This window comes from Episyrphus balteatus, chromosome 4 (genome assembly GCF_945859705.1).
Source record: "Episyrphus balteatus chromosome 4, idEpiBalt1.1, whole genome shotgun sequence".
NCBI classification, from domain to species: domain Eukaryota; kingdom Metazoa; phylum Arthropoda; class Insecta; order Diptera; family Syrphidae; genus Episyrphus; species Episyrphus balteatus.
In genome coordinates this window covers 24,554,998-24,568,458 of record NC_079137.1, presented here as the reverse complement: position 1 = coordinate 24,568,458, position 13,461 = coordinate 24,554,998, and the positions used below count along the sequence as shown (strand labels likewise).

General features: G+C 36.0%; 1 protein-coding gene across 1 annotated transcript; it reads right to left on the bottom strand.

Moving 5' to 3' along the window:
- Window positions 1-927: 927 nt before the first annotated feature.
- On the bottom strand, window positions 928-2,700 carry LOC129919171 (uncharacterized). Its single transcript, XM_056000022.1, has one exon. The coding sequence runs from the start codon at window positions 2,698-2,700 to the stop codon at window positions 928-930; it is 1,773 nt and encodes a 590-aa protein (XP_055855997.1).
- Window positions 2,701-13,461: the final 10,761 nt, after the last annotated feature.

The following is a 13,461-nucleotide window of genomic DNA, read 5'->3' as shown; positions in this document are numbered from 1 at the left end:
GCTCTATCCTTAGCTCGCTGCTAAGTTGATTGAGGTCCCCTTCCACTTGGTTGCGCCACCTCAGACGAGGTCTTCCTCTACTGCGCCGTCCCTCTGGGTTGGAGTCGAAAACTTTCCGGGCCGGAGCAATGTTGTCCATGCGCTCCACGTGACCTAGCCATCTCAGGCGCTGCACCTTCACTCTCTTGGCTAAGTTAGCGTCCTTGTACAACCCGTAAAGCTCGTTGTTGTACCTTCTTCTCCAATCACCATCAATACACACGGGACCAAAAATCGCACGAAGAACTTTTCTCTCGAAACAATCCAAGATGTTTTCATCCGCCTTCGTTAAAGTCCATGCTTCTGCACCATATAGCAGGACTGGGATGATAAGGGTCTTGTATAGGGACACCTTAGTTGCTCGAGAGAGGGCTTTGCTGGTCAATTGCCTTCTAAAACCAAAGTAGCAGCGGTTGGCAAGAGTAATTCTCCGTTTGATTTCAGCGCTGATATTGTTGTCCGTGTTTAAAGCGGAGCCTAGGTAGAAGAAGTCCTTTACTACCTCGAAGTTATGGCTGTCGATGGTGACGTTTTGTCCAATGCGTCGGTGTTGTGTGTCCTTTTTTGACGACATCATATACTTTGTTTTGCCCTCATTGACCCTTAAACCCATTTTTGCCGCTTCCGTTTCAATGCTTACAAAAGCGCCATTGACATCAAGCTGAGTTCTTCCGATTATGTCAATATCGTCGGCATATACAAGCAGCTGAACGGACTTTTGAAAGATGGTGCCTCTGGTGTTTACGTTTGAGTTCTGTATAATGCTTTCAAGAACGATGTAAAAGAAATCGCATGACAGTGCGTCGCCTTGTCTAAAACCTTTTTCGACATCAAATGCTTCGGTTAGGTCTTTACCGACTCTGACGGAGCAGCGTGCATTCTCCATCGTCATCCTGCATTTGCAGGGATGCCAAAACTAGACATAGCTCTATACAATTCATCTCTGTATATACTGTCATACTCGGCTTTAAAATCGATGAACAGGTGGTGGGTATCGATTTGTTGTTCCTGGGTTTTTTCCAAGATCTGCCGTAATGTGAATATTTGATCGATGGTGGACTTTCCTGGTCTAAAGCCACACTGATAAGGACCTATCAGGTTGTTGACGAACGGCTTCAGACGTTCACATAGTACGGCAGAGAGGATCTTATATGAGATGTTAAGGAGGCTGATTCCTCTGTAGTTGGCGCAGGTTAGAGGGTCTCCTTTCTTAAGGATCGGGCACACGATGCTGAGATTCCATTCTGTGGGCATGCTTTCCTCCGACCATATTCGGCAGATGAGCTGGTGCATACTCCTAACCAGGTCATCTCCTGCTGCTTTAAATAGTTCGGCAGCAAGGCCGTCAGCTCCAGCGACTTTGTTTGACTTAAGCTTGGATATGACTGCCTTCACTTCTTCCAGGTCGGGGGGACGGAAATGTTGGCCTTCATCGTCGATATTGAATGGTGCAATCTGTCTTTGGGCGGGGTTGGCTTCGTCATCGCCATTGTAGAGATTGCAGAAGTGATCTTTCCATATTCTCAGCATCGCTTGCGTCTCTACTACGATGTTTCCCTGTTGGTCTTTGTAGGCTTCAGTTCTAGGTCTATACCCCTGAGATGTTCTTTTTACCTTCTGGTAAAACTTACGAACTTCATTCCTGTTATAGCATCCCTCTATTTCCACGATCGCTTCTTTCTCGTGTTGCCTCTTTTTTCTCCTGAGAAGCCGATGTTCCTCTGTTCTTTTCCGCTTGTAGAGCTCATTGGCAGCTCTGGTCCTTCTATGCAGCGCCGCTTTGTATGCTTTCTGTTTAGCTACATGTGCTTGCCGGCATTCATCATCAAACCAGGGGTTTCGTTGTGGTGGCCTTGTGAAACCCAGCACTTCAGAGGCGGCATCTCTAATGGCTTCTTGGCAGTGCTGCCACTGGTTATCTATACTTGCTGCTGGCGGCATAGGACTTCTTAAGAGGTTATTCGAGACGCGATTGGAATAGGACCTGGCAATCTCTTGCGACTGTAGTCGTCCGACGTTAAACTTCCTCACAGTATTTTCTTGTGTTGGCGATGGTCTGGAAATCCGCATCCGTACATTGGCTACTACCAGGTAGTAGTCAGAGTCAATGTTGGCTCCTCGGAACGTTCGGACGTCCATAATACTGGAGGAATGTCTAGCGTCGATCGCAATATGGTCAATCTGGTTGACGGTTGATTGATCTGGAGATTTCCATGTCCCTTTATGAATCTTGAGATACGGGAAACGCGTACTTGCTATGACAACATTTTGCCCCGCAGCAAAGTCGACTAGCCTGAATCCGTTATCCGATGTGTTGTCGTGCAGGCTATGCTTTCCGACTGTGCTTCCAAAGATATCTTCCCTTCCTAGCTTTGCATTAAAATCACCCAGGACAATTTTAATGTCGTAGCTTGGGATTTGCTCGTAGGTTTTTTCGAGGAGCTCGTAGAAATTATCTTTGGTGGTATCGTCTTTCTCTTCTGTGGGGGAGTGAGCACATATCAGGCTTATGTTGGTGAATTTAGCTTTTATACGGATCGTAGTGAGGCGCTCGTTGACACAGTTAAAACTCAGGACGCTGGAAGTGCCTTTGTGGGAACACTCCTTCGTTGGGGGGGTAATTAGTAGCAACAGCCTACTCCGCTTCGACCTGTCGACCATGGGAGGCCCTTCTGCGAAAACAAGTTTCGCGATCGCATAGCTCTAAGCTTATAGTAGTAGTCACCGTAAGCCCATCCGCCACGACAAGGCTTACCCCCATGGATGGGAAACTGATGCAGCTGAGTTAAAATTTTGTAACGCATTTGTTAGCAGGGTTATTCAAGGCTCCGCAATAAAAGAAAAAATTGAGAAAACTTCAGATTTGTAGTCACGGTAACTTAAAAACCGTCAAGGGGTGACCATTTTTTCGATTTTTTTTTTCGAATGCCCATAACTCACAAAATATATTGCTAGATTGTTTTAATTATTTTTCTAGTAACTGTCACCACTAGGGTTGCCGACCGTACTATAATATATAGTATTGTACTATGTTTGGGTTTTAGTTTTACGCACTATATACTGTTAAAGTAATATGTAGTTAGTACCATTGTATATGAATTGATATACCATGAAGAAGCTATTGTTGCGCTCAAATTATAGCAATTTTTACTAGCCAAAATCTGAAAAAAATCCGAAAATTTTACGACAAGATTTATATTTAAAAACCGACGTTCAAAATGTTTTCATTTTTGACATGCATGTTTCTAGCATGCGTTTGAACGTTGCCCTTCAAGCAAGAAAACTGAGTTCAGAAAAGACACTCCGGCCTCAAAAAGAGAAAAACGGGGTTGCACTCACACACTTGCAACTTTTTGTGTATGAACACAAAGTCGAAGGAGAAATCGTGGTGAAAAAACCAATACATATAAAATCGGCTCCGCGGTGATTATAATTTCCATACTAATTTGAGCCGCCTTCGGACCCGTTTCGTAGTCGCGGTCGGACTCAGGCGGAGCGCATTCGGACCGAGGTCGGACTCGTTTGCTTGAAGGGTGATGATTCTCAGTTGTCTGTTCTCAAAAGCTTCAAGTTTCGCCCCGTTATTTTTCATATATTGTGCATAGTATAGCACTTATTTGCATTTTTAGTTTCATATAACGGCGTGGCAAAATCGCATCGTCACCTCCTCGCGGTGCCCGCTGGATATCCAACTAACGACGAGCGTTGGATCCATTCGATCCACGAGCTGAGTCACCTGAGTTATCTTTTCAGGAACTAGGAGCAAAAGAACAGAAATATCGCTCTGAATGCACCAGCTCACAATTAAATCCAAGAGCGTCTGACACATATTGTGCGGCACACTGGTCAGCGTCTGTACCCTGTGGGGCGGCTGAATATAAACTATGGATAGAAGTAACTGACCTATTTATGGTACGAAAACAAAGTTAAAAAAATTATGGCAATGAACAAAACGACTAGATTAAATACCCCAGGTCCCAGGTGGCAATCCAGTTAAACTGGTAAATCCACTCTCTTTAGAGGTCGGTCCTATGGAATCTGGGGAGGACCAATTATTGCTTATAAATATTGAGAGACGGAGTTCATAGATGCAAAGAACTCGCCCAAACAAATTTACTTCAGGGGTTACATCATCGACAACCCCAAACAATACTATTGATGTTAAACACATCGGCGAAAAAGGGACCAAGAAAAATGAAGAGATCGACATTACAGATCAACAGAGTTCCATCGAAAACAAAGAGATAGACCAATCAAAATCAAAGATTGAAGAATGGCAAATGGAAATAGCGGCAAGAAAACAACTTGAAGTTCTAGTTCAAAGTCTTCAGCTGCAAGTGAAAAAACTCGAAGAGAAAGTTTCCTTACTTGACAAGAAAGATTCAGAGTCCACGCTTCAGTTAAGTCCAAAATATATTGAGCGTGAATATCAAACTGATGAAGAAGAGCTCTTGTTTGAAACTGAGAAAAAGAAAAATAAACGTATCACAAAGAAACGTAAACCAAACGGGAGCCCTGAGATTTGTTTAAGAAATCAGAAAAACTCGAAAACCGAAAATAATAAAGAATTGTTTACAGAAACTAATGAAACGAATAATGTGGTAGCTGTTGTTAAATCAAATTCTCACGCTAAAGGCAGCAAAAAAATTACACCACCGCCAATTATGATCTCAGGATTTTCAATTTTTGGAGATCTTAAGAAAATAATAGAAAATTGTACTAAAAAAGCTTGTAAATACACATCGTACAACAAAGACAACTGGAAAGTCACAGTCGAAGAAGCCGACGAGTATAGATCTGTCACTGAAGAACTGAGCAAACACCAAATTCAATGGCACTCATATGAGAACAAAGCTACAAGGCCAATAAAAGTAGTAGCCAGAGGTCTTCATTCCTCGTGCTCTCCCGAGGAAATAGTGGAAGATCTTGTACAAAAAGGCTTCCAAGCCCTTGATGCAGTCAGTCTATTTAAAAATGAGACAATTAAAAACTCCTCTGGAGAATCCACGTCAAGTAAAAGGTTATTACCTTTATTCATGCTAACTTTTGACAGTAAACAAAGTGTCGAGGAGATTTATAAAGTAAGATCAATCTTGGGCATAGCTGTTAAAATTGAACCACTCCGAAAATCTAAAATTGTTCCGCAGTGCAAACGTTGCCAAGCTTTTGGTCATACCATGTAAAGTGCGAAGGAAAACATGCAACTAAAAATTGTCCGATGAGCAAAGATCAGAAAGCAAAATGTGTGAACTGTCAGGGTAATCACCCGGCAAGCTATAGAGGCTGCCCAGTTGCCAAAAAATTCCAAGAGTTCAGAAGCAAAAATACATCTGCTAGAGACAAACCCAGAAAAACAGTAAATACCGATTTAACTGCTGAAAACAATACTAACCGCCAAAAAAAGCTGTTAAAAGTAAAAGCGATGAAAATAAAGCCTATTCTCAGATTCTAAAAAATGTGCGGAAGAATGAAGAGACTTCCATAAAAGAAATGCTACAACTCAGGGTTGGGGTCGAAATTCTGTATGTTGCAAAATTCTGTATTCAAAATACTGTATGCCAAAATACTGTATGTCAAAATTCTGTATGTGCAAAATGCTGTACGAGCAAAATTCTGAAAGTCAAAATTCTGTGTAGCAAAATTCTGTTTGGTCAAAATACTGTATATCAAAATTCTGTACATCAAAATTCTGTAAAAATGCTGTAAAAAAATATCGTTTTGATAATGTAAAAAAATGCGCGCGCACTTTTGTACATTATCAAAACGATATTTTTTTACAGCATTTTTACAGAATTTTGATATACAGAATTTTGCCGTACAGAATTTTACAAAACAGAATTTTGCAAGTCAGTATTTTGTCCATACAGTATTTTGACGTACAGAATTTTGTATTTACAGTATAATGACGTACAGAATTATGGTCTCACAGTATTTTGACCCTACAGAATTTTGTCGTACAGAATTTTGACAAGCAGAATTATGACCCGCTCCCTACAACTCATTCTCCAAAGAATTGATAAACAGGATTTGAATATCAAACAGTTAAGCGAAAAAGTCGCTTTTAAAAAGCAATGATGGACAGAACACTTAAAATCGCTACATGGAATGCAAACGGTCTTTTACAACACTTATCCGAATTAAAAATCTTTTTAGATCTAGAACATATAGATATTTGCCTGGTGTCCGAAACTCATTTCTCCAATGGGCAAAGTCTAGATAATGTATTAGAACACTATTCATGTTACCACGCTCCACATCCAGCTGACAAGGCAAGAGGTGGATCGGCGATTCTTATAAAAGAAAGCTTTAAACATTATGAAGAAACCAAGCTTACTAATGAAAATATGCAAGTAACAACTATTAGTATTGGTATGAAAAAGAAAGAGTTTAAGATAGCAGCTATATACTGCCCACCAAGGCGATCCCCGACAGAAGATGACTATACTAAATCTTCTTGGGCATAACTTTCTTGTTGGTGGAGACTTCAATGCGAAGCACACCCATTGGGGTTCAAGACTTACATCAACAAAAGGCAAAAGACTTTTCCAAGCTGGCCGTAAATACAATTGCGAATTAAATTGGCAAAATACGGTTTTCCTGAATGGTTTCTTGACTGGATAAAATCTTATTTAAAAGCACGAACACAGTTTGTCATCTTTAAGAAAAGTATATCTAAGCAAATTGATGTCTTATCCGGAGTTCCACAGGGTAGCCACATTGGACCACTTTTATTTATCCTTTTTCTCAATGATATTTCTAAGGATATTTCGTATTGTAAAATTCTCAAATTTGCTGACGACTTCAATCTTTTTTACGGTTATTCGAACCCAAATGGCTATTTATTTCTACAACACGACATTGACAGAATATTTGAATGGTGCAATACAAATGGAATGGAACTTAACAAAAAAAAAAAAGTGCAAAGTAATGTCCTATTCCAGGAGCAGGAACCCCTATTTATCTTACTACTTTGTTGAAGAATACATGATCGAAAGAGTTGAACATTTCAATGACTTAGGAGTCTTATTTGATACAAAGATGTCGTTCAACCCTCATATTGACATCATCACAAGCAAGGCAAGGAGTCGCCTCGGTTTTATAATGAGGTTCTCAAAAGAATTCAATGATCCTCATATTCTAAAGGTTTTGTATTGTGCTCTCGTCCGTCCATCGTTGAATATTGTAGCTGTATATGGTGTCCTAGCTACGACGCACACTGGGGAAATTTGTATGGGAGTGCGGAAAAAATTAAATAAAAACTGAACCACTGAATAGATTTGGATGAAATTTTCAGGGATGACAGTTTTCGTCGTAAGAAATTATTATTATTCATTTCCGCCCACTGCCACGCCCTTTTAAAAAAAATTGTGAGAGTAATAAAGAATTCCGATTCTCAATTTACTTGTACTTATAGCATTTTTTTTAAATTTTTTTGTATTATTGGAACCACCTCACCGATTTTAAATACATTAAATGGAAAAGAATAACTCATAGTAGTACTGTTGTCGAGGTCCACGTCCACGCAAAATAAAAAACCCAAATTATAGTTAAAAATTAAAAAAAAAAACACTTTTTTCATTTTTTTATACAAATTTTTCAAAAGTTTATTCTTTTAAGAGAGCCATTTTTTCCTCAATTAAATGACTCTGATTCTTCTTAATAAAGGAATGGGTCAGATGATCTGTATTTTTCAATTATAATTTCAATTTAAATCTTGAGACATTCCATTAGATTTCTGCTTAGATCTTCGCATGAAATGCTTAAAATTCCCATTATTAATAAAATGTATAATAATAAGACGCATAATCCCTTTTCACTCGTTTTTAATTTGAATAGTTTTCAATATATTATGTACATACATTTCAGTTACATATAACGAAAATTAATTTTTCTGAGCCAAGTTCAAAAAATCAAATGTAATTTTATTGTAGTAGATTTGTAAAAAAATGTGTTACGAATTAATTTTATTTTCTCTATTTGTCTTTTCGGATAAGAATTTCAAGCTTGCAGCCAAAAAAAACAAAAATCTGACAAAAAGGAGATTTTTTACTTTTCAATTTTCTCGAAAACTAGAAGGCATAGAAACATATGGTTTTCAGTGTTTGGTAAGGAATTAATTAAGGCAGTGTTCTTCATTATTCAAATTGAATTCAAATCCCCAGCCTTGTCAAAAATAGTATTGGATATGTTTTTTTAAATTTTTTTTTCAAAATTTTGACTTTGAAATCGATTATTTCAAAAACAGTTCACTTAAAGAACTTAATTTAAAAGCTCAAATTAAGCCTTATATTTTGGCTTTTAAAAAAAGTGTCATTTATAACTGTAAGTATTACCATTGATTTTTAATATTTTTTTGTTATTTTAAGTAATTTTTAAGAAAATGATTTTTGCGACCAAATGAAGTTTTCAATTACCAATAAAAAACGCAGTGGCACCTGGTGGCACCCAAATTTGGTCTTCATCGAAAGGGAATTTCATAAGGAAAAAGTTTTTAATAGTCTCTAACTGTAGGCAAGTGTAGCTAAAATTATATATACAAAAATATGAAAAAATCAAGCCATATTTTTCTCTTTTCTTTAAATAATTATATAAAATAATTAACATCTTTAAAATTAATAATTTCTTCGATTTACAATAGACAAACGATGGCTTCTTTACGGAATAATAAAAGTGTATGAGTCGGCTCAAGCTAAAAAAAATTACACAGCTTTAATTTCGTTTTTTATACTTTCAACAACTTGTCCCTTTACAAAGCTCTAAAAAGTAAACTACAAGTCCGATTTTAGTAATTCTTTCTGATTTTGATTCAGATTTTATTCTAGAATTTAGAAATACTATTGAAATATTCTCCGAGGAACTTTAAATTTTGGACTTTTTTCCGCAAAATCCCCAGTGTGCGACGTAGCCATAAATAAAATTGAAAGTGTTCAAAAACGCTTTTTACTATTTGCTCTTCGACATCTCCCTTGGGACCCGAATCTAAATCTTCCGGCTTATGAAAATCGCTTAAAGCTTCTTGGACTGTCGACACTTAAGAAACGGAGAGAAGTCACCAATGTTCTTTTTATCTACCAACTTATATCCGGATCAATCAATTCACCTTCTATCCTCAGCATGCTGAACATCAACACTCGCCCAAGACTTACTCGCAAGCCTTCATTTTTTTATACGGCTTCATCCAGAGTTAACTATGGAATTAATGAGCCTGTTAATATTATGTGCATGGACTTTAATCAATATTATCAAAACATAGATTTTAATTAATCAAAAAATATTTTAAAGACGAAACTATTGAATTGTTAATTATGATTTCTTAAATTTTTTAAAATAACTATTGTTACTATTTTAACAACTTAGACACGTACAGCCTTATTTATTAGATTTCACTAAACAGCTCTAAACGGCCAAATAGTTATACAATGAATAAAGTTTTATGTAGCCTTTATGCAACGTTACATAAATTTCTATTTATAAAATATTTTTTAAGTACTAAAAATGAAAAATCTGTCGATAAAATAACTCCACCTGATTTGAAAATAAACAAAAAAAAAAACAAAAACGTGAGCGAAAGTCCTTGATGTCATATAAAGAAGAAAATCTAAAAAAAAAACACATTTCATTTGTTCTTCTTGCTTACAAATTGTTCACATGCTCCAAAAAAAAACATGCATAAATCATTTTTTCTATGTAAAAAGAAAAAGATGAAAAGAAAACCCACATTTGTATATGTACATATGTATGTAGGTACTGCAGCCAAAAGTTCTCACATCTTATATCAGGAAAAAATCTCGAAGAAACACAATTTCTTATATTTTGTTTCAGTTGATTACAAAACTATAAATATAATTCAAAAAATGAATTCTTCAATGACATAAAAAAAAAAATATAAATGATTGCTGTGTTTTCTTTTTCTGAAAATTATTTGATGTTCAAATGACATTTAAGCAAAATATATTCTTATTCAAGCTCTTAACAACCTAAAAACGCGTTAAGCTTATACAAGCTCTATTAAACGTTGCATAAAGTTTATAAATTACAATTTTCTGTTTAAACTTTAAAGACATTATAAAGAGTACATAATGCTTTGTACTGTCTATGATGAGTTTATAAATAGGGCTGGTAGTCTGTAGTTGAATAAATAAATAAATAAAATAAATTAATAAATAAATAAATAAATTCTTTTCCTCCAGGTCACCAACTTACTGGCCTTCCGATACTAACAAAATCCCAGACCTTATTGACTTTTTCGTAGCTAAAGAAATTAAACGAAATCACATTAGTGTCGAAGGTAATTATGACTTGTCATCAGATCATACTCCAGTGATTCTATCACTAAGTGAATCGGAAGTAATAGAAAAAAGTAATCCAAAGCTTGTAAATAAGAAAACAAACTGGAGTGATTTTAGAGAAAGGCTTTTAAGCCTTGGATACAATCGAGCAAATTGACCATGAAGTGGAACAATTTATTGCTGATGTGCAACAGGCCGCTGAAGAAAGTACTCCAACATTTTCTAATAGAAGACAAAATGAAATAAAATATCCTTTAGAGATAAGAGAGTTGATAATAGAGAAAAGAAGAGCTCGAAGAAAATGGCAAAATACTAGATTTAAAGATGATAAAACAACGTTTAACCGTATAAGCAACAATCTTAAAAAACAAATTTATAAATTCAAAAATGATACATTCCTAAAGAATTTAACGACTGACGCTTCAACCGATTTTTCGCTATGGAAAGCAGCCAAGCGCCTGAAAAGACCGCAGTTACAAAACTCGCCCTTGAAATCTCAAGATGGGAAATGGATCGGTAACCCAAAAGAAAAAGCTAACCTTTTCGCGGAGCATCTTGCGAATGTTTTTAAGCCATACCCAACAAACGCGGCTGATAAGATAGATGAAAGTGAAATACCAATTGTAAGATTAAAAGAAATCAAAAGTATGTGTTTACATGAACTATCAAATAAAAAATCACCAGGTTACGATCGAATTACTGCCCAGGTTATGAAAGAAATGCCTTTGAAAGCCTTCATAAAACTCCAATATATAATAAATGCATGCCTTAAGCAACGGTACGGTAAGAGTAAGGTACGATCAAGAATATTTGGAACTGAAGAAAATAGAAGCCGGTGTACCACAAGGAAGTGTCCTAGGTCCTACCCTGTGTTTACTATACACAAGGGATATCCCAGTTGGTAATCACACCATAATGGCTACTTTTGCAGATGATACCGCAATTTTGGTACCCGACAAATGTGTCTCTAAGGCAGCAGTAAAACTGCAAAATGCCGTCGACACAGTCAGAGATTGGACCGAAAAATGGCGTATCAAACTCAATGAAACAAAATCTTCACATATAAACTTTACAAATAAAAAGATAAACAATATTCCAATATTCATTAATAATCAAGCTGTACCTTACGCCAATACGGCCAAATACCTTGGAATGACTTTGGATGCAAAGCTAAAGTGGAAAGAGCACATCAAAAAGAAAAGAGAAGAACTAAACTTGAAATATAGAAAAATGTACTGGTTACTTGGTAACAACTCTGATTTATCAACCCAAAACAAAATAATGCTGTATAATCAAGTACTAAAGCCTGTTTGGACCTATGGTATCCAATTATGGGGCTGTACAAAGAAAACAAATACCGAAATTATCCAAAAATTCCAAAACAAAGTCCTTCGTGGAATAGTTAATGCACCTTGGTCTTGGTACATAAGAAATAGCGATCTACATCGTGACTTACAAATAGAAACGGTTACAGAAGTTGTTAAAAAATACGCTGTATCGCATAATCAGAGACTGCAATGTCATACCAATTCTGAAATGGTGTCCGTCTTGAATACAAGAAACCATGTTCGGAGATTAAGAAGAACCAAGCCTCATGAGCTTATGGTCTAAAAAAACATGGGAAAGTATTAAAAGTTTAAACTTCCCCCAAAGTGATTTTACAAAATTAAGAAAGAAAAATCTGATCTCGATCTCTCAAGATTGGTCCTGATAAGGAGGTGGTTTTAGTGGTTAAGAGTCCCACACTACTTGGTGTCGAGTACTGCCAAGTGTCTTTTGAAGATTTCCTCCCGTCAAAAAAAAAAAAAAAAAAAAAAAAAAATATAACGGATTGATGTCAAAAAAAAGCAGTTTCAAAAAAAAAAAAAACACAACATAAGAAAAATATAAGAAAATAATTTTAACTTTTGTTAGTTTTCATCCGGAACAAGATAAACTAAACTGAAACATCACACGAATTTCTACTTTTTTAAGGCAATCCATCACCGTGTCGCCCTGTGATACGACGGGACGTAATTTTTTTTACTGGACCCATTAACCTTTCACACACACACAAATGTTTGAAAACAGTGGACCTCATTATCTCATAAAATGTGAAACAAAGACCACGTTGACAAATGACGTTATTAATGATGGAAGTTTATGCGTTCCGTTTAAACGACTAAGCATGCAACAACACCAGAAACGAAACTAAAACAAGGTGCGGAATTTTAATTATTTAATTAATTTGAATCACTGGTTCACGCAATCATATTAAGCAAAGTAAATAATAAAAATGATAATAACAATAATTATGAATTTTATCCGATTAGGAGAGTGCGTAGGTATTCATTCAAAAGTTTCCCTTGCACATTGTAAGGTTATCCAGGAAAGGCCATCAGCGCATTCTTAGTCGAAAAAAGGATGCGAGGGTAAAACTAATTTGCTAATATTTACTTTACTTTACGCGTGCATATGAACTATTAATAGTACATCTAATTATGTTGTTGTGGGTGTGACCCGCAATGGTAATGGATTCTATCAAATTTGAGTGACGACTGATGTCACTTTCGTCATATGGTGTTTTTCTTTTTAATGTTTGTAAGCATTTTCTACGCTTTCTACGTATATTCTGACCTTTCTTTATTGAATAAAGTACTAGGTATCATAAGTGTAATATCATATGTATACTGTAGGTATAGTATACTTTTAATGCCTTGCGTTTTATGATGATTTTACCCGAGTCGAACATTTGGTACTATTTAAAACATATTTTAATCCGAAACATTCTCTATTAAGATTAAATAGACCATAAATATCACTTAATTTCTAAAGAAAATAACCTCTACTTAAGACCTCAAATAGTCGGTTATCGGAAAAAATCCCATTTTGGGTAGTTATTTAGGAGCTAAAATATTATTGTTAAAAACTTTATAGAACCTAAATATTCTACATAAACTCATTAAGTCCTATTAGTTCTACATTTTAAGACTTCTATAGGTCTTTTTGATCTCATCAGGGTCTAAATATTCTAACATGGTTCTACAAATTCTAATTCATTCATAATATATTTTCAGGTTAAATTAAATGAGTAATTTACAATGCATTATTATGAATTATGCTGAAATTTTACTAAACGTGGAACGTTGAAGTG